General features: G+C 40.1%; 1 protein-coding gene across 9 annotated transcripts in view; it reads left to right on the top strand.

Annotated features, from left to right (window-relative positions):
• LOC124126175 overlaps nt 1–26,962 on the top strand; it is a 371,963-nt gene that overhangs the window by 41,453 nt on the left and 303,548 nt on the right. For 2 of the 9 annotated variants that reach the window (XM_048386037.1, XM_048386031.1), the window contains exons 1-5: nt 18,217–18,374; nt 23,341–23,422; nt 24,719–24,840; nt 25,796–25,871; nt 26,823–26,944. The exons of 6 other annotated variants lie outside the window; for them this stretch is intronic. In XM_048386037.1, the coding sequence (XP_048241994.1) occupies nt 18,341–18,374; nt 23,341–23,422; nt 24,719–24,840; nt 25,796–25,871; nt 26,823–26,944 (436 nt within the window). In that variant the 5' untranslated portion in view covers nt 18,217–18,340. Of the gene's footprint in view, nt 1–18,216; nt 18,375–23,340; nt 23,423–24,718; nt 24,841–25,795; nt 25,872–26,822; nt 26,945–26,962 lie in introns of those variants that run through there. One more of the 9 variants, XM_048386032.1, reaches the window with a different exon arrangement.

Genomic DNA, 26,962 nt, shown 5'->3' with positions numbered 1-26,962 from the left:
CAATGTCGGAAAAGTCCATGTTATGAACAGCGGGGATCGGCAATGTCGGAAAAGTCCATGTTATGAACAGCGGGGATATATTTGGTCTTCGGCAACGTTGAATAGGTCTTCAGAAACCCATGCTTGCCGTAAAAGGCAACTATGCTTGTCGTAAGAGGTGACTAATGGGATCGGGTGGTCAGGCTCGCTGACTTGGTTGATGAATGTAATCAAACCCCTGAAGATCCGGGGTAGAATAGGTCTTCAGAAACCTATGCTTGCCGTAAAAGGAGACTAACGGGATCGGGTGGTCAGACCCGCTGACTTGGTTGATGCATGTCATTGAATCCCAATTGCGTGGATCGATGCCTATGATGTTAATCACTGGATTGTCTGGTCCAGACTCGAATATTTACAGACACCCGTCATATAGCTGGAATATTGCTGAGTGCGGCGTAAAACAGCAAACCAACCAACCAAGAATGTCGACAATCCCAATTGCGTGGATCGATATTCATGACATCAATCACTGGATTCTCTGGGCCATACTCGATTATTTACAGACCGTTGTCAAATAGCTGGAATATTGTTGAGTGCAGCTTTAAACAACAAACAAACCAACAAACCCTCACTCATATTCTCATTATTCTCACGTCGATTATCTGTCCCTTTTCTCTCCCACTTTTGGACGCGATCGTTCGGCCATTGCGTTTATCTACGTTGGTCAGCTACATCTATGGGGAACAACTCACTCGACACTTCCCTCTCAAAAATAACGTCATCTAATTAACGACGTCATCAAAATAACTAGAGTATCACAGTTTCGATTTTAAGACTAGTTGAAAACATTTGAAAGAATATATTTTCAATCAACAATACAATATGAAAAAGGGCTATAGATCACCAGTAACCAAAGTTAGGCCACCTTGCTGGGCACTTACAATACTTCTGCTACCTGCACGGCTCCCCAGCAGGATTTACACCATCCCTTCATGATCAGCTGCTGGTGATGGTACGCAATTAAGCCAACTGTTAAAATAAACTAATATACTACGTTTAAAACTGAGGTATGGATAAATGTACTTTGAATGATGTGGTCTTACATATCCTCTCAGGGGGACAATAATTTTACGCAACTTCAACCCCTTTGAGGATATAGCCATAAACCATCTAAGTAACGAATTATATATTACCAATATAAAATATAGCTATTTATATAATTCAAAATTTATCAATCAGTTCAATTTCTTTAAAAAAACAAGAAGTAAATGAGAACCTACCTGATTTTGAGTGATTGATGAAACCTGGAAATAATTATCCCTTGTGATGGAAATATCAATCCAGTAAAGCAGGACATGCCTGACTGTGATTATTTCTTCACAAGGGATACAGAATGGAGGATCTTCACCTTTTGATAAATATTCATGGGTACACTAACGCGAATGGCCAATACGACATCGTCGCATAATGACCTCTTCAAATCTGGATTGACAACCCAAGTAGGTGTAACCAATAGTTGGTTTGATTGCATGTAATTTGGTAATATCCACTTGGGTGTCCCACTTCTTCAGCATTAGGTCTTTGATAAAGCGTCGAATAACAGATTGATAGTCACTGTATGGTGGAAGAAGGGTTGTCACAGATTTGTTAAGAGCTGCCTTCGCTGCAGCATCAGCCATAGTGTTACCCGTGATTCCAACATGACTGGGCAACCAGCAAAAGACAATGTCGTATTGGACAGTAGCAAGGTGATTATATAGTTCTAAAATATCTAAAATGAATGGATGATGTAAAGAGCTAGATTTGATTGCCTGTAGACACGATCATGAATCTGAAAAGATGATGAATCGTTTACAACTGGGCTGTTTGGGGACATACTCCAAAGCATATAATAGTGCTTAGGCTTCAGCGGTGAAAATTGCTGTCATGATAGAACAATGTTTTATTGTCAAATAAACTACGCTTCGTTGTTCTTTGCGATTTAAGGCGTAGCTGTCTTACAGTGAAGTGTTAACATGTCTGAAGCGGCTGTGAAATGTGTACACTAAATAACTGGCTTGTGGAACACTGCTAAACAGGTGCATAAGTATGTCAAGCCATACAAATTATAAGTCTATAGAAATTTCGGTAGAAGATGGAAAGTGAGTTTCCTTGCAAATCTGGGTGTCAAAATCTGAACACTTTCACTGGAATTATCGACTTAACGTTAAGTGGAGCTATTATGGTCTGGGACCCGTGAAGATAAAGGTACAATAGATCTTCAGAAACCAATGCTTGCCGTAAAAGGCGACAATGCTTGTAAGAGGCGACTAACGGGATCGGGTGGTCAGGCTCGGTGACTTGGTTGATGCATGTTAGTTATCGATCTAATTGCTGTGTGCGGCTTTAAACAAACAAATATTATGGTCTGTATCGTATTTATTCATGAGGCAAATCGATGTGCGATCAGATTTGACTGTCAGGTGAACTGTCAGGTATTTGTAGGGCTTTGTTGTTTGTTTGTCAGCAATATTCCAGCTATACGACGGCGGTATGTAAATAATCGAGTCTGGACCACACAATCCATAATATCATAAGCATCGATCCACGCAATTGGGATAGGATGACAGGCTTCAACAAAGTTAACGATTTGATTCAAGCTTGTTTGGACTGCCAATTTGTCTGAGCCATTACTCATTTAGCCCACTGCATGTTAATTGTATAAAATATCCATTTAAACTTCCATGTTTTCCATTGTGACAGAGCGCCTCAATGTATATTGGTTTTGTTTATAAACACTTTTTTTTTAAGATAGAGAGCTGGAGAACTGCTGTCGTCATTTGTTCTGAGTAACGATAAAACATGTGCATAGTAGAATATTCATCATAATACAAGGGCAAATATCTTGACCTTAAGTTAGTATAAACTGGACATATAAATAGTGCATGGTATCAATTACCTAAGTCTTCTTTACAGAAATTGGAAAGACTGTCAGCAAAGTCATTATCACTGGGCATTCTATGTTATATACTTTAAAATCATTTGAACAACATTCTTTTCAGGTTATAGTAGGTACGTGTATTTGTAGGTGCGATATAAATCTAACCTTGGTGAGTTAGATATACAATCTGACCATTCCTGCATAACCATTCCTTAAATGTACAGAACAAGAGATTGCTTATGTTCTTTCCTTAAATGTATAGACCCGTGAAGATCCGGGGTAGAATAGGTCTTCAGCCACCCATGCTTGCCATTAAAGGCGACTTTGCTTGTCGTAAGAGGCGACCAGCGGGATCGGGTGGTCAGGCTCGCTGACTTGGTTTAAGCATGTCATCGATCCCAATTGCGTTGATCGATGCTCATGATATCAATCACTGGATTGTCTGGTCCAGATTCGATAATTTACAGACCGCCCTCATATAGCTGGATTATTGCTGAGTGCGGCGTAAAAAAAACAACCAAACAGAATCCTTAAATGTATTAATAAATGCATCACAGCCTCCGACATCAACCGTACATTACCAAAGCCATCACTGGATTATTTTCAGACCGCCGTCATATAGCTGGGATATTGCTGAGTGCGGCGTTAAACAACAAACAAACCAAACCATAACTAAAACAATGTATATCTTTCAAATGAAACCTAATTCATTATGTTTACATAGCATGAAAAAGCAATGCTTTGGATATTATTTACCCAAGGGCATTCTTGATGTTCATACATTCTCGTTTTTCCCAGTTCACCTAATACAGCAGTATTTAAAGATTTGTATGTATAATTGCAATGTCTTTTCTTACCTCTGTAAACCACATCTCTGCACCTATATTCGTGTGTATAAAACTATATCCATTTGCCATTTACACCTTCATGTTTACGTACTATTTATTTGCATTTGGACCCGTGAAGATCTGGGGTAGAATAGGTCTTCAGCAACCCATGCGACTATGCTTGTCGTAAGAGGCAACTAACGGGATCGGGTGGTCACGCTCGCTGGTTTGGTTGATGTACTGTATGTCATCAATCCCAATTGCGCGGATCGATCCTCATGATATGTCACTGGATTGTCTGGTCCAGATTCGAATATTTACAGACCGCCGTCATATATAGCTGGAATCTTCCTGAGTGCGGCGTTAAACAACAAACCAACCAACAAATTGTATTTGCATTTGGGGTGTATGCATCTCCCCTGATGAAAAAGTAGTCGAACTCAAGTACAAGTACAATGGAAGAGTTAGAATTAATGTTGGTTCATCATGAATTGTGTCAGTTGAAGGCTAGAGGAGTGTGGGGCAGACGTTTAAAACTGGGAGGTTATTCCCGAGCTCTCTTATGCTGTTGCTGAACCAAGGCGATGTGAGATGAAATAGGAAATCGCTTCTAAGACTATTGCACTTATATAGCGACGTGTGTGTGTGCCGAGTTTATAGTGCTAGCCCACTGAGATACCATGACACAGTATACTGACTCCGAGTCGTGACCTGTCCTTGTTTCAGTACCTTAATGCCAGGCAGGGTAGCATCAAATACCGGTACCATCTTTTTAGGTCCTTTGGTCTGAAAGGATCGAACCACCGACCTTCCCCTACACCACCTAGGCGGTCAAGTAAATATGTATGTGTGATAGTTGGTTACCATACCATGAACAATCTGACAGCATTTGCTGAATACTACCTGAGTGTGTAAAGGAAGCATTTAGTCAACGTTTCATGTGGCAATTGCACTGCGTTAGATGCTTCGGTAATGTCAAAATCGATGAGGCCTAATTGATTACAACCAGGTATATTGTCAGGGATAATACATAACTATACCCTGACAATGATCCTATCAACAACCAAAAATCCTTTGTGTAGGCAGACTGAGGACGGTTGTAATTGAAACCGCAAAAAAATGTGTTCGACAGGCCAGGGTGTCTCCCGCCGTGATATTGCCGTGATATTGCAACAACAGCGGCGTAAAACCATACTCACTCACTCACACCTACAGGGGAAACTTGTCATGCACCATTAAACAAAACAAACAGCACATCGTTTTTGAAACAATAGACTTCATATTGTAAAGTATTTCATCTGTTAAATGTTGTAAGTACTAAACTGATAAGGTGTGAGTGTCAATAGTAAAAAGCATTGTTAAATATGTTCGTGTCCTTCGTTGACAGCCAAACTGTTATATGAATTTAATAAATTCCCTACATGTTGTTCGTAATAACCATATAAATCTGGTTGAAATGATAAGCGAGTCCGAGTCACCCAGGTCTGCAAACAAGACATTTAATTTAACGACACAAGCCTCGTCATCTGCATTAATCTTACCCCCTTCAAGAATTACTATTATGTGCTCGCCTTGGCTCGTCATTCGAGACATATCCTCTCCTCTCATTACCGACAATTGTCTATGCTTGTTTTTACCTCTGAAAATGCTCACGCGATCGAACAACGTGGCGCCTCCATAAATAAAGAGCCTATTGTTTAAAATTCCAATCGACATCCATAACAATATCAGAATAAGAAACATGTTTTGTTATAGACGGGGAGAATAATGACTTGAACCAACACATGGCAGGTCCTGAAATGACATGCATCCAATGCTGAATAGCTTTGAGTAGCATCTAAAGTTACAGAAAACATCTAGGGTGTGTGAAAATACAAAGACGTGCATTCCTTGATGATTTTTTACATTTTTTTCTGATGCGTAATTTACGCGCCGCGTCAATTGCGAAGTGGGGTCCGTAGGCTATTGTGGAAACTGTAAACTGATCGTACTGTGTTTGCTGAACCCAATATGACTGTGCTTTAAGTTGATATATCACTTCTTTCGCCGACACAATGACACACGCCTCAGGAATTTGCAAATTATATTTGTTGCATTTGAATTTGCCAACAAAAATAAAATTGTGTATGTAATTATTGTTTATATCGATGACTATCATCTTAGAGTTAACGTATGCAGATAATGTAAAAATACATGCTTCAACGCAGTTAGTACGTTTAATTAATTCAAAGAACACTAACGGATCAACAACAAAAATGTCAAGTCACATTTAGGAATTCACTTTGCAACAGAACAAAAGAATGATAGGAACTGTGTGACTCCTAAATGTACAGTATGCTTATGGATTATTTATATGGTTCTGAAGTTGTCTTTTAAATTGAAAGAGAATGTTGAGGAAGTATAATAGGTGTGCCGTTGGCTCACAAATTAGCTGTACTTTACGCTTCAGTGTTACTCATATATGCCAGTAAATTAGACCCGTGAAGATCCGGAGTAGAATAGGTCTTCAGCAACCCATGCTTGCCGTAAAAGGCGACTAACGGGATTGGGTGGTCAGGCTCGCTGACTTGGTTGATGCATGTCATCGATCCCAATTGCGTGGATCGATGTTCATGACGTAAATCGCTGGATTGTCTGGTCCATACTCGACTATTTACAGATCGCCGTCATATAGCTGGAATATTGCTGAGTGCGGCGTAAAAAAACAAACTAAAGCCAGTAAATTATAATATAAATAGTACCACGGCATTGTGGCTCATCTGAATATGTATTCAAAAATAAGAAATGCCAAAGAAGACACCTACTTAACATTAGGTACTGCATATACTATTCATATATATTTTCTACATAAATATTGAACACTTAAAACTAAAACTAAAGCTACTGACTGACAAAGGAGTATGTCCATATAACGAGAGTTGACGGTGTAGTAAAAGGGGGATAAACGTTGCGTTTAAGATATTGCACATATCTGTCGACGTGCATGCTCACGTGCCGTGAAGATCCGGGGGTAGAATAGGCCTACGTCTTTAAACAACAAACAAAAACAAAACATGTTCGTTGCATGTCTGCTTGTTCTAATCCGGAAAATCCTGTGATTGACATCATGAGCATCGTTCCGCGCAATTGGGATCGATGACATGCATCAACCAAGTCAGCTAGCCTGACCACCCGATCCCGTTAGTCGCCTTTTACGACAAGCATAGTCGCCTTTTACGGCAAGCATGGGTTGCTGAAGACCTATTCTAACACGGATCTTTACGGGTCAACTGAATAATATCCATAAGGAATTGACCATCTGATATTCAATGGAAGAGGGGTGGCAAGGTGGTTATCGTGAACAGATGAAACAAATATCTGGTTTTGCAGCTGTTGCTAAAAACATATACATTCTCCAGACAAACTCCAAGCACCCCCCCCCCCCCCCCCCCCCCCGAAATTTAGCTTTTTATTAATATCGCTGCTGTGCCGTGTTGGCCTCCAACTCTTTACATTCGTTGTGCAGCAACAGATCAATCATACACTGCAATCGATATACCGGAGTCTGAGTGTACAGGCAACGCCGTGTACCGTTTAGGATGACTGTGTACAAGACTAAGCCAGTAATTGAGTTTTTTTCATGCTTTGATTTTTATCTTCTTACTAAATAGCCACACGTAACCACGATTACACTCAGAAAGACACGAACAGATATATTTTTCTCGGGCATTGTCACATTACGAACTATATCAAATGCATACTTTTGAGGAAATATTATCGTATTAAGCGTATAATACATCGCGGGGGGACAAATAGTGAAAGACAGCGCGTTAAAGGAAAGGGGACAGTCATAATCCCGCTGATGCACTCACAGACGGTGACGTTTTCCGCACATCGGCTGCAAGCAAATGTATACGCTCCTTGAAGATCTGGGTTTGAATTGATCTTCAGCAATCCTTGCTTGTAGGAGGCGAAAAACGAGATCGTGCAGTCAGGCTCGCTGACTTTGTTGATACATGTCATCGTATCCCAATTGCGTAGATCCATGCTTATAATGCTTACTGAAATTTTCAGACTCTATTATTAAGTCAGCCATCACGTAGCTGAAAAATAGTTGAGTGCGACGTGAAACAAGAAATATACAAACATAATATGTCTAAAACAATCGACTTCAACTTGGACGTAAGGGGCTAAGATTTCATTTGCATTCAGCTATTAACCTACTTTCCCTTGTTTGAAAACTTGTATGATCTACCGAGGTACTAACAGTAATAATATTGAAACAGTGTTACTATTGTATACATAATATCAATGTCTATGCAGTGGGTCATTATATATTTAATAACCCGCAAAAAGCAAAAAACATCCTACCGTCCGCACCACTCAAGAAACTAATTCACATCTTGATCAAGTGTGTAAGAGAAACATGTATGTCCACCAATTTACTATAGTTTACCTTGATGTTGTTTTGTGAATTCAAATGTGACTATATACAAAATCTTAAGCAACTGTATTGGAAAACTATCAGTGTTGTTCATACAGCATAACATTATAACAAAAATACCCTACAGAAGACATAAAAAGAAACACATACACATGAAGTACCTGCCTCCAATGTGGCATTGTAACATTACGTGTAAAATGCATTTATCTCGTTTCGACTGGGACATTTTGTAACCGAGATCATATCAGTTACGTGTGACGCGAGTGCTGCGTACATTGATCGTGCAGAATAGAAGTCTAACATTTGAATAGTGTGGTGCATGGCTGTGTCAAACAGATTAAGACCATGCAGTGTAAATGAATGGGCCATAAATTGATTTTCCGTATCCATGCATTTTACAATCGTTATACTCTGTAATCTTGAAGTATGTGGTTTCAGTGGTATCCATCCATGAACATTAACCGTATGCCAACAACAACTGAAATTCTGTCTACTGATGATTAGCATGGCGTATCCAGCATCCATTGCTGGTCGTAAGCGGCAAGACCCGTAACGATTCCGGGGTAGAATAGGTCTTCAGCAACCCATGCTTGCCGTAAAAGGTGACTATGCTTGTCGTAAAAGGCGACTAACGGGATTGGGTGGTCAGGCTCGCTGACTTGGTTGATGCATGTCATCGATCCTAATTGCGTTGATCGATGCTCATGATATCAATCACTGGATTGTCTGGTCCAGACTCGATTATTTACAGACCGCCGTCATATAGCTGAGTGCGGCGTTAACCAACAAACCAATTGTAAGTGGCAACCGACCCGTGCAGCTCCGGGGTAGAATAGGTCTTCAGCAACCCATACTTGCCGGAAGAGGCGACGAACGGCATCGGGTGGTCAGACTGCTGACTTGGTTGATGCATGTCATCACCTAATTGCGTGGATCGATGCCCGTGATGTTAATCACTGGATTGTCTGGTCCAGACTCGATTATTTACAGACCCTCGCCATATAGCTTTAATATTGGTTAGTGCGGCGTTAAACAACAAACAAACGTAAGCGGCAACTAAAATTGTTCGGTGTTTGGAGACAGTGATCTTGGCGTGTGTAATCGTGTCCCGGTATGGTTAATGCCTGCTCATGTCTGCAGGTACTGTTCAAATTAGATGAAGCCGCACAAACGAAATCAATGTTTCTCGGTCACATTTACCTAATTGTGAGGAGAGAGGTAGGAGTACATGTTATGTTTTACCTGCAACAAAATAAGTCAGTGTTGCTGACAATATTCACTTGCATTTATCTTTAAACTACATGGTACATTATATTAGTTGATATGATAAATGATGGTAATAATAATTAGAAGAAGAAGACAAATAAGAGGAACAGCAACCCTGCAGAGTCCTTCATTTCGATGGGGTAGGCTGGCCTTAAACGTGAAACAGAAGGCTTTCTGTTTGCTGCTCATAACCCGTCACTTCCAACCTGAGACCCGTGAAGATCCGGGGTGAATAGGTGTTCAGCAACTAATGCTTGCCGTAAAAGGCGACTATGCTTGTCATAAAAGGCGACTAACGGGATCGGGTGGTCAGGCTCGCTGACTTTGTTGATGCATGTCTTCGATCACAATTGCGTGGATCGATGCTCATTCCGGACTCGATTATTTACAGACCGCCGTCATTTGGCTGGAGTATTGCTGAGTGCGGCGTTAAACAACAAACAAACCCAACCAAACCAAAACTTCCAACCCGAAACCGCAAATATTTGATTTTGCATCAACATGAAAATATAAAAAGTAGATTAGGCAATTTGTGGATGCCCAACTTTGGCACAAACACGACTCTTAAGCGACATGAAGGTGTGGCTTGATTCTTTTTATTACCGTCTTCGCCATGCTTGTGGCTTCGACACAGAGGTCCATCCATGGTACAACCCAGATTATGAAGAGGGCGTCATGGTACTCATTGTCTGTCCCATTTGACACTAATATAATTGACAAGATTTAGGAACACATGCGGTAATGCAGAAGGCTGCAGTCTTTGGGAGTCTTCACATTTTCCGAAATGTTCTGGGTGGGTTTGTTCAGGCAGCGCTTCCTGGAAGAAGTTCAATTCACTGTCTGGGCTGCGATGAGGTGATGATGAGCCCAACTAGGCTGACTGTGCCAGGCTTACCCAAACCTTCTTTGCTTCAAATGTTATTTTGATCTGAATATAATAGAATTGATAATATATTCAAGGGCGTGAATGCTCTAAGCTTGATGAAACAACTGTTTAGCAAGGGTCGCATCACGTTCTTTGAAATCTTCGTAGAAAGGAATGTGCCAAGCTTACCACGTGTACAGAACAGTTTTTGCATTCATTTGCGTTTTAAATATACATTTATAATAACGCATACTTCACCGTGCAAACGAAATTAAAAATCCCTCACTGAAATAATTGTTGAACGTAATGACAGTAAAAGAATGGATTAATGTACCTCGATCACTTTCTCTGTGTTATTCACCAGTGTTATTCTTGCTGGTCGCATGTACTGATACAATTCCAAGCTTTGCAATTGGTGTATATAGGGAAGTTGCTCACCCCTAGAGCCTTGTCAACATGTTTCAGCAATCGACGACACTAAACAGCCAAAAGATCGTTTGCTACATACATGTAAGGGCACAATCTTCTTGTTCAAGAAAAATTATGTGTTCGTGTGTTAGAACTTTTGTCCACTCATCGACAAAGGTTGTCACGTTTGGTAGCAATTCAACGGCAAAATATCTACAATCTATAGTAGCAGTGTGGCACTTGAACAAAATGTAAAATGCAAATGTTCATATACATAATTATATTATAAATGTTACAAATCTAAAAAAATATTAAAATAACAGTCACTTTTAAAGGTATGACGTTGTCATGTTGATTACAAACAGCCTGAATATAAACACGTGAAAATAATGCGTTGTAATTGTGTCATGCTTGGCAAGTGTCAGAAGTGGAACAGCAAATTGGCGTGATTCATGTTCCTTATCGGCATCTTATTGACGAAGATAACTGTGAGTTATCACCAGAAAAATATCTAAATCGCTGAACATTTTCAGGCCAGGGTGCACGCGTGGCCCAGTCGTCTAAGGCGCAGCGATTCGCTGTGCAGAGCTGCGTCGCTTGGGCACGCCAGAAACCTATGTTCGAATCCCGGTTCGCCCCGATTATGTTTCTAGGTTTGTCAGCACCATACCCGTGCTCGTGGGTTTCACCGAAGTGGTAAACGTCTGAGACCTGCATCACTTCGGGCTTTCCTCCCACATTAAGCTGACACGCCGCGATATAACTGGAATACTGTTAAAAGCGGGGTTAAACCCAACTCACTCACTCACTCTTCAGGCCAAGGCGGACAGCTACATTATTATTTATAGCTTAACCAACATGAGCGTGATGCGTGGACACTCTCATGATGATGTTTCTTTTGCCTTTGAGTGATGATGTATGCTGTCTTTGAAAACTATTTTTACTATTTAATATGAATGCCCGACACAGACACACTATACTGACTCTGAGCTGGGACCAATCCTCGTTTTAGCCCCTTAATGCCGAGCGGCAGGCAGGGTTACAATAAGTACGATCCTGTAACGTCTTTAGGTATGACAGGGCCGGAGATCGCACTCCCGACCTTCTGCTCTACGGTCAGAGAGCGTAAAAGGCAAATAGTGGTAGTCATTATATGAATGGATTACTGAAATCGATGACACCGACGTTGCAAAAAGTTAAAACATGTCCAGCCATACTGCTTGCACCCACCTCTCACACAATTTGCATTACATTTAGAGTTTGTATGGTGGCTGACGCCGCACAGAAGTACTCCACGAGGACCTGCTGTACGACGGTGGTTCGTAAACAATCATAAGGTCATACGAAAGGTCATAACACTGTTAAACAACAACGGATCGATATGCATTCAATACTACTCAGGCCCCCTCAGCCGAGAGGATTACATTATCATATTTTGTATGTAGACCAGATATTTTTTTCAGGTACAGTTGCAAAACCAGATATTTTTCATTAAACTTGTGACCATAAATATTTTGTTTTTAAGACAGCTTGCACCAATGTATTACTGTGACAGACAATTTCCATCGTTTCAAAATTATGATCCCAATTGTTAGCATGATATTTTGAGCCGACGTTATCGTCAATTAAGAAGTATGTTGTGCTTTTTACAGGTGTTTTCTATTGTCTGAGAACACCCTTGATGAATACTTATCTGGTCATGTTATTGTCGGAATTATACAATGGACTCTTCTTTTAGGAATGATTTTTTATGATTATGGAAAATGAATGTTTTTGGTTGCTTTTATTGTATTTTGCAATATCATTATATTTGTGCTCGTATGTTGTCTGTCAGTCAGAGGCGTTCAATGTATGTCATCTGGTCATTTTTTGTTCGTATATTTGCAACTATTTCAACTTTCAATTACACTGTTGCTTCAGTAAATTATGTGAAGGTTAGGAAGTTTGTGGCTCTTACTATATACCTTAAATAAAAAAATATCAAAACTTAACCACACAAAAAATGCACGCAAAAAAGTTAGCAACAGTCATACCTTTGTTTTAATAAAAGGATTATATTTGTCGCGTGTATATACAGTTTGTCGTTGGTCTGGAAGCAACCTCGTTATATGAAGGGTTTGTTATCGCAATGTATTCTAAAAGAAAATGTCTCAATTGTTAATGTTGTGATTTCATCAATGATTTTTTGCCAAGTTGGGTGATCTTGAAATTGTACTGTTATGTTGACCTGGTACAACTTAGGTGTACTCATTATTCAGTATTGTATATAATCAGGTGTTATGCGAGGTGAATCCCAAATATCAGTCTGTTGGAATACTCGAAACTGTCGTAACGTTACACCATCCGGAATATCTGGACAGACAAGGGATCGTCCAGGACATAGATCGCCAGCTGACAGGACGGACGACCTCGCGCCTAACATTACCCGAATGGTGTCATTTGACACAGTAACAGCACAAAAGGCGACTAACGGGATCGGGTGGTCAGACTCGGTGACTTGGTTGATGCATGTCATCGTATCTCGATTGCGAAGATTGATGCTCATGATATCAATACTTGGATTGTCTGGTCCACAATCGATTATTTCAAGACCAGCGTCATAGAGCTGAAATATTGCTGAGTGCGGCGTTAAACAAACAAACAAACAACATTATTTTTGTTTTCTGAATATCGCCCAAGGTCTTAGGGAGAGAACACCTAATCTGCGAATGTGTTGGTATTCATTTGACCCACGCCATTGACAACAAACAAGTTTGTGATTTCCCAAGCGACATTTTCAGATAATATACTCTTCAAAAAGAGAGAAGCAAAGCCAGATTAGTGTGAGGCAGTAAAATACATTTATACGAGGAACTGCACAAGGTTAGGCCAAAATATTGTGGAGAGAACACTTGGTGATTGTAGTCATCTCGGTTATAGGAACAGTCCAAGGTGAAGGTCAGGTATCATCAATAACGCGTATGTCACCCGTTGGAATCGATGGCGGCCTGACATCTCCTGCCAATGGAAGAGACGAGTATGCGAATCACATCCTGGTGAATTGTAGCCCACTCGGCCTGCAACGCAAAAGCCAACTGCAGCAACGTCTGGGGTTGTGGTTGACGTCGGCGTAGCCGTCTATACATTTCGTCTTACAGGTGCTCTGTCGGGCTAATAACCGGGGATCTGTAGGGCCATGGGAGAACATCAACGTTGTTGTTGTATAGACAGGCTCTTGTGATCCGTGCTGTATGCGGTCGAGCTTTGTCATGCTGGAATACAGGTTGGCTGCAATTGGGAGGACGTGTGGTTGCCCTCGATATGGACCAAACCTGTCCTGCCATGATGGGAGATAGCCACCCCAACGAAACCTGTCCACTTCCTGTACGCAGTTTCCGGCTTAACGTTCTCCACGACATCTGTAGACCCGTCCTCTTCCATCCCCTCAACAGAGGAGAAATCTTGATTCGTCGCTGAACCAGACATCTCTCCATCGCAGCTGAGGCCATACCCTTTGTTGACGACGTCAATGCAGTCGTTGTTGACGATGTTGTCGGCTCAATTTGACGCGTCGAGCATGACGTCTTGCTCGTAGACCTGCTGCTCTTAAACGGTTTCGTCTGGTCGGAGATTCTGCGCACTCTGGGTATTTGGGATGCGGTTGAGGCGGCTGTGGTCGTCCTTTCGCGTAGGTGGCGCGGTCGGATGTAACGATCTTGGGCGGGGGTGGTTACTTTTGGTCGTCCCGACCTTTGCCGGTCACGTGTTGACTCATGCTGTTGAAACCGATCCCATAGCCTTGTGATGGTGCTGGGCGCTGCATTGAAAAATCTGGCTACAGCTGATCGGGATTCCACTGCCTGCAAGCGGCCTATGACGTTGTTTCTTTGCACTTCTGTTAATCTTGGCATGTTGTTGAACTGTCACTTATCGACTGACGCAGATGCCAGGCAATCAAAAACCCTGCTCTTTATTACCGTTCATAGTGCTGCTGCACATGCAGCTCCATGGCCCATGTGTTAATATACTGGGTACGTGTTTCCCGGCAAATGTATTACATATCCTTGTGATCATTTTGACCCGGGAAATTTGTCACTGACACTATAACATATGAAACCTCTTCATTGTGCACCTCTTGGTCCGCTAATTTTGCTTTTATGGCCACAAATATCCGTCTTGCGTTTCTTGTTTTGAAGAGTATATTAATTGAACTCAATTTTAATTGTACTGCATGCCTAATTCTGTTTTAGCATCACACTACGTGACTAATAACACACACCCTCTGATTAAAGTAGTGACGCTGTATCTCAACAGATACCCTCGTTGCTTGCGTCTAAATGTTGAATAGGTGGTAAATTAGAGGTGAAATCGTGAAATGTATCGACCTGTAATATGATGCACACCAACAACGTGTGTCGTCCACTTTTATCGACATAGCATTTACATCTGTATCAACTTCCTACCGTCAAGCGAAAGAAATGATTACAAATATCGAACGTGAGCGCCAGAGAAAAAAACAGTTTCGATTATGCTTGGTTGGTGGTTTGTTGTTTGACGCCGCACTCAGCAATATTCCAGCTATGTGACGGCGGTTTGGGATTATGCAGTGCCACAGGGCGTAAAAGGCAAAATAGAGATGGACATTATATCAATGGATCACTGGAAGTCAATGATGACACCAGGTTTTCACAAAAAGGGAAAGGATGTCCTGTCTACTGAGACAAGGCGGATGGTTATTTTGACTCCTCGCGATCATTATCTACAAAACATCTAGATTATAATTGAGCTGATCTTTAACACCAACGCCAAAGTCTTAAGCTGTATCACCAGATTTGTATCATACCAGCTCATGAAGAATTGTTCAACATTTTCCTGCTGATGTTGGCTCTGTTGTTTTACCTATGAACGGGGTTAGAATAGCTCTTCAGCAACACATGCTTGTTGTAAAAGGCGACTAATGGGATCGACTGGTCAGGCTCGCTGACTTGGTTGATGTATGTCATCGATCCCAATTGCGTGGATCAATGCTCGTGATATTAATCACTGAATTGTCTAGTCCAGACTCGATTATTTACAGACCGCCGTCATAAAGCTCGAATATTGCTGAGTACGGCGTTAAACAACGAACAAACAATACAACCAACATACGAACGTGGGATTCCTACCTTGTCGAATATTCAAGAAGTATTTGTCTCCTTGCTCTTCATGTGTACAATTTATATTTCGCATCATCGAGGTTTAGAGAATTAAAAAACAAAAGAAACTCATGAGTAAGTGAAAATATTCTATATACTCTCTGTAACAGTATTAAGTCAAAGTGTGACAGATTTATAATATAAGATAATGTACATGATTTGGATGCCTGTAGAGTTTATTTGGGAGCTTTCTTGGTAGGTAAGAATAAATCATTAGATATGCATATTCCATTATTCTCTTCAAGCCTTTGAAACTTATAACTCATTTAACTACATTATTTAATTGGAAACGTAAGAGAGTAAAACGTGTAATAGTTTTGAAAAAGTCGTGTTTCAGGCACAGCGTGTATCATTCAGATTAACACATGGTATGTTAGATGTTATCGATTTGGTTTGAAGGGCCCAACTGTAATTAATATATGTAGCAACAGACATCAAATTACGCATGAACATGCACTACGAAAGGGTATTGTAGTCAGTCTTCAGCCAGATATTTCGGACAGAAAGGATATTGTAGTCTTTCCCCAGCCTTTCGCTAGTTTGTTTGGAACTGCAGTGCCATATGTATACTGTCGGCCAGCGTGTACCTTCAAGGCAGATGCAGACACACGCCGGAAAAGACTACCCGATTGTAAACGATTATATAGTCAACACAACAAAGCTTTTATGTGTATGTAAGTCTTATTGGTTAGAGTGTGAGTTAAGACTTAACGTCACATCGGCAAAATTTCAGCCATATCGTGACGAGATAAAGTAAACCATTAACAACAAATACATTTAGACAGTATAAAAACTGTCCCCGAAGGACTGTAGAAATAACTAGATTATTTAGAACTAGTTTGACCGCATGTAAACGAATAAACTATGATTTAATAACACAATTGTAAAAGATGCCTATACATCGCCAGCAACAAAAGTTAGGCCTCCATGCTAAGGACCATGGGGACTTACAATACGTTTACTATCTGCACGGTTCCCACGCAGGATTCAGTATTATGTAGTTCATTTATACAATACCACTATCCTGAAAATATCAAGAGCATAAATTCAGATTGATTTACTTTGTTACTTTACACTGGACACGGCTTTTAGCAGAGTTCTTATAATTATGAAAAGTAGTTTACCATCAAGTCCAAGGTAATGAAGGCATAACTTCTTTGATAGGCATTTAGAAGTTGGAGTACTAAGTAATGATAATAATTTATGGATGAACAACTTCTTTATTACAATTAAGAGCGACGTTTCGGTGTAGAACCTAACACCGTTATCACGCAAGTGATATTGAGATTGCCACGTCTCATTGAAGATGACGAATAACTTCTTTGATAAGCATTTGGAAGTTGGAGTACTAAGGAAGGATAAGAATTTATGGATGAACAACCTCTTGCTTGATAACGGTGTTAGAATCTACACCGAAACGTCGCTCTTAATTGTAATAAAGAAGTTGTTCATCCCTAAACTCTAATCCTTACTTAATGAAGGCACGTTTTCAAAACTTCATTAGAAAACGATCTGATATTCTCCACCCACATTCGAATCTTATCGAAAGTACAAGAATAACAACATCAGAAACCCTGCACAACTATAAACCAGAATGTTTTTTTAACTATAAAACTATTCAAGGCTAAAACCCGTCACTTGTGAGCAATGTTGCGTTTCTTATTTGATACCGTATATTTTTGTGGTTTGTTACATCACTAACATCACGACAATATTGCAATCATTCACCAGATACCAAACACTGCGGGGCAGCTGCGCCCAATTACGCGGAGTTGTTGGCTTCTTTGTAGGTGTACCAGCAAGTTGCGTCATGCCAAGTCCTGCCTGCAACGAGTTACATATCTGGGTGGGTTTTTTTGGGTGTGACAGACACATGTGCACTCGTCTATGACTTGGTGTTATGATTCAAAGGACTAATGGAGACACTGATCCGCTGGGAATCATTGCTGGTACTATTATCAGTGGACATCTTGCGTGTCTTTGTCTCATATCTGCCTATAATCTGTCTCCCTCGTAGATGACACTGTTGCCCTTGGTTGTATTGCATGTTCTCCACGTTGGTATGCCGTCATCTGATCGACGTATGCATGTGACCTGCTCCAACAATTTATTTTGGAAACACCCAGTTTCTTCATAATAATGATTCGTAAACACTATTGTATATGTTGCTTCATGATTAATGTTATTGAATTTGGTTTTACGATTCATTGTGGCGTTAACACATTGTCAATATCTTTTACTCTATCACTTAATTGATATCAGCAAATATTTTGAGTTTATAGCTCCCGCAAAGTCTCTCCCATGTCTAAATGTTACTATTGAAATTGTCGAGATCATATTACTATTATGTTCAGGCCATGTGACATAACATTTCGGTGCTATGGAGACGGGCGTTATAAATAGGGGGACACACTGATCTCATTCGCAGAGTATCCCCGTCCGGACAAAGAAACGGTTCTCAGGCGCACATTACCAGTCATGTTTAAATTTGGCGTGATGGTGCTTCTTCTGGGTAAGTTGTTTATTTGCTTTGGTATCTAACATTCACGTCAGGTACATAACATGTAATCCATTTTGAGTTATGATTTGGTTGTTGGTTGGCTTGTTGCTTAACGCCGCACTCGGCAATATTGCAGCTATATGACGGCGGTCTGTAAATAATCGAGTCTGGACCAGACAATCCCGTGATTAATATCATGAGCATCGATCCACGCAATTGGGATCGATGACATGCATCAACCAAGTCAGCGAGCCTTACCACCTGATCCCGTTAGTCGCCTTTTACGACAAGCTGGAGTTATGAATAATATAAGTGACAGTAATCAGACATATTCTACTGTTCCCAGCAATTTTAGGCAGTTGAATGACGAACTGTGTTCGATCTTGTACACTCGATGTTCCAATTTTAAACAAAAATATTTATCAGTTGTTTTTTTCATACTTGAATCTTAGTCGTGGCTAGGCGTGATATTGAAGTATATTTTATGCCTATCACGAATACTACAAATTAAGTCTGATTCATAGATGTTTGGAGACGTTATATATTTCAGGTAAATGTACATTATTTACTACAAATAGTATGTTAGTATGTTGGAAAGTCGGTTGCTTTATATATTGCGATCGCTACGTGCCCAGTGGGTTCTAAAAACATTTTCAACAATGAACAATGATAGAAAATGGACCTCAATTATTCAAGAAATTGCTTAATATACCTTCAATGCATGAAACAGATGAAAGTTGAACAGACACATTGTCGTTGTATTGGTAACCATCACAAAGCAGCATTGTTGCATTAAGAAGTTTGAGTAACTGACAACGTGACACTACACTCATTTTCAGAAAACTCCAAATTATCTTTATGAAACTGAAAAACAATACAAAATAAACACAAATCCAAAATTATCATCCTCGTGAAGATTCCGGGGTAGAATAGGTCTTCAGCAACCCATGCTTGCCGTAAAAGGTGACTATGCTTGTTGTAAAAGGCGAAAAACGGGATCGGGTGGTCAGGCTCGCTGACTTGGTTGATGCATGTCATCGATCCAAATTGCGTGGGTCGATGCTCATGACATTAATCACTGGATTATCTGGTCCAGACTCGATTATTTACAGACCGCCGTCATATAGCTGGGATATTGCTGAGTGCGGCGTTAAACAACAAACCAACCAACCAAAATTATCAAAAGGTACCAGGTTACCACAAGACTGATCTGTATAATAAGTTGCGTATCCCAGTTGCGTGGATCGATGCTTGTGATATCATTCACGGGATTGTCTGGTCCAGAATCGATTATTTACAGACCGCTGTCATATATCTGGGATATTGCTGAGTACGGCGTTAAATAACAAACAATAAATCAATCATTCAGGAAATATTCAACAGTTTTGGAGTTCCGCTCCGGAAACGAGCACTACCCCCGTTTGTAGTTTCAGTCTTGGTAAGGTGAACCTTTACCACTGAGGTTAGAATTAAGGTAAGCTTAATCTGAAGTTACGCCCGTTTCACAAAGCAACCTCAACTCGATCTCAACTAGGCGTGCCAAACCTAGTGCTGAGGTTGCAGTCGTAATGCTGTACGACATCGTCTTCTGAAACCATTACTCGACATTTGTTAAAAGCATTACAGTTTAGGACGTTATTATCTATTTCTAACATAATTTGTTGGTCCCGATTTATGAAAATCATCAAATGTAATTTCTAAACATAAACGGTGAGCAAGCTGTTGGTAACTTGGACCACATTGTATACAACCTTCATTGCACGCCTATGTGTTGCTTGATATCAGTGTGTACATATGATTATGGGCTCGATTTAATTCATCCTAAAGGAAAACACACTAAACAATAAATGATGAGACGTCAACAAATTGGAGTAGTTCTCCAAAGATATGAATCCAATAACGGAACGAAAAACAAGACGAAAACGAAACATGCCTCAACTGTATAAATTTGTATGATCATCACATATGTCTTGATAGTGTCGAATTATTGGGGGATAATTCTCAAAAATGTGTATCAATGTCGGTTGTGGTCATATTCCATTTACGTCACTAAGTAAAACATTTGCAGTTTGACCCGTGAAGATCCGGGGTAGGTTTTCAGCAACCCATGCTTGCCGTAGAAGCCGACTTTGCTTGTCGTAAGTGGCGACTAACGGGATCGCATGGTCAGGTTCGCTGAGTTGGTTGATGCATGTCATCGTATCCCAATTGTGCACAACCACCAGTAGCTGAAGTGATGACGTAAATTCTGCTGGGTATCATGCAGGAAGCAGAGGTACTGTTAGTCCCCATGATCTCCAGCGAGGTGGCCTAGCTTTGGTTACTTTTATGCTCAAACTTGTTTCATGACTTGCTATTAAATATTGTATGCTCAAGTATGTTTCATAAATTGTTTTTAAATATAACTCTGTATTAATGAACAATCTGTGAATGTATCAACTTGGTCTCGTCGCTATATCGCTGAAGTAATGCTGATGCGATGTTAAAAGTTCACTCACACCAATTGCGTGGATCGATGCTCATGATGTAAATCACGGGATTGTCTGGTCCAGACTCCATCCCTTATCTTCACGGGTCTTGTGAATTGTGAGTTAAGGTTGGGCAGGATCAACCTGAGGTTTTGATCGTAACTTCAGCTTAACTTAGCTGTTATTCGTGGAACAGTATGCTACCCTTAACTAAGGCTTAAGATTGAAATCTCAGAACTTCCGATCACCTAAGCCCTAAGGTTGGTTTGAGGAACAGGGCCCTATATCGCAAGCTTCAACAAGAAATTCGCAACGGTTTAAGAGTTCTGCTCCGAAAACGGATGGCGGTCGGACATGCTGATCGCTATGAATTAACGCCTTACTCGAGCACAGTATTAGTGTCATCTAATTCACTGTTTGTAGTAGATGTACTTATATTCCAAAATATGTAAACTATTAGACTACTGTATCCCATTGACACATGTCATATATTTTGACACTGGTCCACTGGGGTTCATTATGGCCTACATTGTTCTGATATATGGATAGTCTTCATGCACAACCAAAGCTACCTTTCTTTGTCTTCGGTACACTATGTTGAATTGATTTATTTCAATGTGTTTGAAAATGTCCAGTTCAGTAAGCTCTGCACAAACACATAAGACCAAACAAAACCAACTTATTACCATGAACCTTTAGCGGAAAACTGATAACAGAATTCAGATAATCTCGACTAACTGTCGGGCGCTGGTGGGGAAATATAAACGAAAAGAGTTCATGAAGTTATGGGGTAAAAACATTCCTGTGCAAGATATTCATAACTCAAAGGATGAGGAAAATACAAGTAGAAATGAATGGGGGTTACAATGCATTCTTCATTAAAATATGAGGGAAGTCTGTATCATTTTCATCTTACCTAAACAAATGAAAGGATTTAAAAGTCAATTTGAAGAGTTAGACGGAAAAATGAGAAATTATTTTCAATCTATAAGTGAAGCATTGTTTTCTGATCTTTCAATATCAAATAGAATTGTCATCCGAAATTATGCTCCTCTAATGGAGAACATGTCAAAGACATCTAATTATTGTCAAACAAAGTTCAGACGTCTGACTTGGGCGATATATCCTTGTAGATAAATCGGATAAACCCTTTGAAATATATGAAAAACAACAACAGTAGTCCCGGACAAGATGGTTTTCCTATTGAATTCTTTTGAATTCTTTTGGCTTAATGTAAGTAAGTTTCATTAAAACATTAGATTGAAACATTAGATTAGAACAAGGAGCTGACTGCAACAATGCTCTAAAGAATTATACCATGTATACCAAATCAAAGAAAAATAAAAGAATATATAAATGACGTCTATTTTCTTTGCTGAATGCTCTTTACAAAATCCTAAGCACCTGAAAATCATACAGTACAGGAAAACTTGATGCTCTCATACCTACTGACCAGACAGGCTTTATTCCCGGGGTGTGTGAAAATATTCGACGTATTTAGGTTAGGACATTATGTATGAATAAAACTTCAACACAAACCTGGGATACTACTCATTGATTTTAAAAAAAAACACTTTCGATACTGTATCGTAACAATTTATAATAGACCCGTGAAGATTCCGGGGTAGAATTGGTCTTCAGCAACCAATACTTGGCGTAAAAGGCGACTATGCTTGTTGTATAAGGCGACTAACGGGATCGGGTGGTCAGGCTCGCTGACTTGATTGATGCATGTCATCGATCCCAATTTCGCGGATCGATACTCATGATGTCAATCACTGGATTGTCTGGTCCAGACTCGATTATTTCCAGACCGCCGTCACATAGTTGGAATATTGCTGAGTGCGGCGTAAACAACAAACAAACAAACAATTTATAATAATGGTACTCAAGACATATGCCTTTGGCATATTGGTTGGTTGGTTTGTGTTTAACGCCGCACTCAGCAATATTCCAACTATATATGACGGCGGTCTGTAAATAATCGAGTCTGGACCAGACAATCAAGTGATTGACATCATGAGCATCGATCCACTTAATTGGGATCGATGACATGCATCAACCAAGTCAGTGTATACCTTGATGTGTTATACTGTTTGGTTATTGAATAAGAAAGAAGATAAATGCAATGAGTGATACCAGGTACTAAGGTTGTACTACAATGGCTACAAGCGTGAACGGTTCAGTGACCATGTTCATTTTAATGTGCGTTTAATGATGCTGCACATGAGCATGTTAGTTCTGAATACAGTGAGCCTCGGTAATAAACATCTCAATCTACCTACTTATAACAGTGTTCAATGGGTATTTCAAAGAAGTTGATTGCGACAATGTAGACACAATCAAGCAACGGTATAAAGATCTGTACCGAAACGGAGCTATTACATGAAATTGTTATCCTTAAATTGTGTCCACATTATTCATAACATTTTGACAAAATCATGATCTGAGCATTTCGTGATTTGATACACATTTTTTCAGCCTAAAACTCATGTAACATTCTATTCCAGTTTACTGTCCGCCAACATCGGCAGACACGTGTGACTCTTGTAAATCTACATATGGCACACCCGCGGCCGATGCGAAATGCGCGTAAGTCCTTTTACAAGACATATTATTTGCACATCATACTTTACTTATCATTTGTAAAATGAGTGAAAAGCTAATATGATGTACAGGTGCATGCTTAGTTCATATTTCTACAGCCATATTTATAACAGATACAGCAACCAACCAACTGAATTTAATAACGTTTCCGTGATACTAGTATATAGCAATGAATACAAGCCATAAGTACAATCTAAAAGATGAAATGAACTTAAGAAATATCTATATTGTCGTAATTGAAAAAGAAACAATACGTTTGTGAGTCTGTAAAAGTATGTTGCATACTCAACCACAGACCTCACGCAGTGTATTACCATTACAGTGATGACGATTCACTGTACACATTAATACTTTAAGGTTGGTATTGGTGTCGGCATAGGATGTCAGGCGTAACGTTAAGTGAACTTTCGTAAAAGTAACACCCGTCATGATCATGCAGAACCAATTGCTTTATATAAAAACCTAGCTTGGATTTCAATTTCGTAACATGATTTATTTCATTTTCCAAAAGCGTGAGATTAATTCTAGTACCGTGAAGATCCGGGGTAGAATAGGTCTTCAGCAACCCATGCCTGCCGCAAAAGGCGACTATGTTGGTCGGGAGAGGCGACTAACCGGATCGGGTGTTCAGGCTAGCTGACTTTCCAGTCATTTCTTCAAGTTCGGGAAAATGTTTTCAACTCTCACTGGGAGATGCTTATTGTACAGGCGATGTGACGTGCGGTGATCATATCATGTATTTTTTCACAATTTTCCTTTGTGGTGACTATTGAAGGTCTCCCTGATCTTAGGGGCGGTCGGGTAGCCTAGTGGTTAAAGCGTTCGCTCGTCACGCCGAAGACCCGGGTTCGATTCCTGACATGGGTACTATGTGTGAAGCCCATTTCTGGTGTCCCCCGCCATGATATTGCTGGAATATTGCTAAAAGCGGCGCAAAACCAAACTCACTCACTCACTCACTCTCCCTGATCTTGGATAATCTTCGAAATACGAAACTTTGCTGAACACCGGAAAGCTTCACAAAGTAGTAAACCAGACCCCAATAGATGTATAAAATTTGCCACCAGTTTGTGATATGAGGTCGTGTAAGGGTTGTATGCACACTGCTTTCTACTACAGACAGCTGGAACTTGCATTTGCGAAACATGTGAGTTAGTCAATATTTTTTTAATTTCATATTCAGTATTTCATCCATATAGCGAGAAGAATAACCATACATATATGCATCTACGGGTTGCTCAAGTACAATGTTCAGGCGAATCAATTGTTTCTTTTTCGCAGTGCACTGAAGACGTACCTGACCTGTCTGGAGACCTCTGCAAAGGGAGACGCCGGTTGTCCTCTACCTGCTGCTGACGCCGTGACAATAGAGACGGATTATACCGCAGATACTTGTAGTACATGTATGTTGATATATGTATGTGTCGACACTTCAATAGAATATAAACTGCATAGATATAATAAGTCTATGACAGATTGGTCAGAGGAAAAGGGGGGATCCCCGACGAGACTGCAGACAACTGCTGATGCCTTGTCATCCAAACAATGTATAATGTAGACGGATAAAAATGGATCATATAGATAGCAAAGATGTGTATTTGAGGTATACGGCAAAGGAACTGGCAGACAGACGGGAGGAGTTATAGTTTGATGAGTTTGATTGCTTACCATGAAGTGATCATTGCAGTTTATAAGTTATACATACTTGGTTGAATGAGCAATGACGATGTGTTGATGGACGTTTATGTACACAAATCATTGGACGGTTTTGGAATTAAATGATGATATGGTTAAAGTGGCAACGTGGATAAAATGTTGAGCGGTCAGCGTAACATAGAAGGAATGCACTTAGGATGCTAAAGGGCCTGACCACAGGCTTAAATGAGAACGTCTTTCGTTAGCTGAATAAAGATCTAGATACGAGTAAGCTAGTGTGAAGTATGAGCGGTATTATGATTAGACAGAAGATTAATTGAGTGTTATGTGTACATGCTGAAATGAATGGTTACATGATGAACGATGTGATGTAAATGTGAGTGGAGTTTGCGCTGTGAAAATGATGATAAACGGAATATTTTATGTTGCATAGGGTGATAGGAAAAGGTATATGCGGAAAGATAATTTGACAATAAATCGTGTGGTAGGTGATAACCTATAAGACTGGTGGGTGTTATCTAACGTGTTCTACAAAATGCATATATCAGATATATACTTTACGGTGTTCTCATTAATATAATCTACATATAATAGATATCTAAGAAAAAGATTATACAAGAGATGCATGGAAGGGTACAACATACATTTTGCATCTTTTAATGTTCATGTCTATCTGCAATTTCTTTGCATGTGTACTTCCAGCATTTACGGACACCTGTGTTTGTCAGAAAGAATTCTGGAAGACTGACCAGATCGCAGGTGATGCAGCTGTTTGCAGGTAAAATATCATAATGCCATTTGATAAGGGTAAAACAAAGTATACTATATAGCTAGTCAATCGATCATTTGAAATATGAATATATAGGGGACCTTTAATATCTTTGAATATATGAAAGCGTTTACTGCTTGATGGCATGACAACAGATATTCTGTAAAAGAAAGTAAACTGTAAGAAATTGCTTATTTTGAAGCAGTGTCTGAAAACATATATTATCTTTAACACACAAAATCAGCCACATCCCTTTTACCAGAGCACCAGATGGTGGGTCCCTTTCGAGTAGGATCATGTTGTATTATGTACGGTTTGTATCGGTGTGAAAGGAAAAGACACGTTAGAGTGAGTGAGTGAGTGAGTATGGTTTATTGCCGCTTTTAGCAATAATCCTGTTATGTCGAGACGGGGAGCACCAGAAATGATCTTCACACATTGTACCTATGTGGGGAATCGGACCCGGGTCTTCGGCGTGACGAACTTGGCTAACCACTTGGCCACGGCACCGCCCCCGACAATTTTGTTTGAACATTTTCTTTGATGTTATTATCGATTAAGTACTATCGTGAACCAAATAAGTGCAAATAATCTCAAATTGTGCACAGCCATTAAGTACACGAATAAATATGCATGATATACATATATATGTTGTGAGTCCAAAAATGCTATCATATATTTCAATTCTTTCGATTATGAAACGTATTTGCGTCCACCAATGTGTGAAGCCCATTTCTGGTGTCCCCCAGCGTCATATTGCTGGAATATTGATAAAAGCGGCGTAAAGCCATACTCACTCACTCACTCAATCACTATCTGCGTCCACACACATCATGTTTCATGAATGAAAACACTGGAGTGCTAAATACAAAAAAAATCCATGTAATGCCGTACTAGTAACATTGTAGTATATATTATTCCAGCGTCATTCGTGATATCATCGTTTTATGTTGTCCATAGTGCCGCCCAGACCTACATCGCGTGCTTAAAGGGGAAGACAGCCCTGCCCTGTGATGGCACCTCCAGTGTAATAACCCTAGCTACCGGTGTAGAGACCAGGATAAACGCACTAACAGGATGTGGTAAACTGTCGTTTATAA

This window comes from Haliotis rufescens, unplaced genomic scaffold (assembly GCF_023055435.1).
Source record: "Haliotis rufescens isolate VD_foot unplaced genomic scaffold, xgHalRufe1.0.p SCAF_6, whole genome shotgun sequence".
Lineage (NCBI taxonomy): Eukaryota > Metazoa > Mollusca > Gastropoda > Lepetellida > Haliotidae > Haliotis > Haliotis rufescens.
The sequence above is the reverse complement of the archived record's forward strand: the minus strand, read 5'-3'. Positions and strand labels throughout refer to the sequence as shown.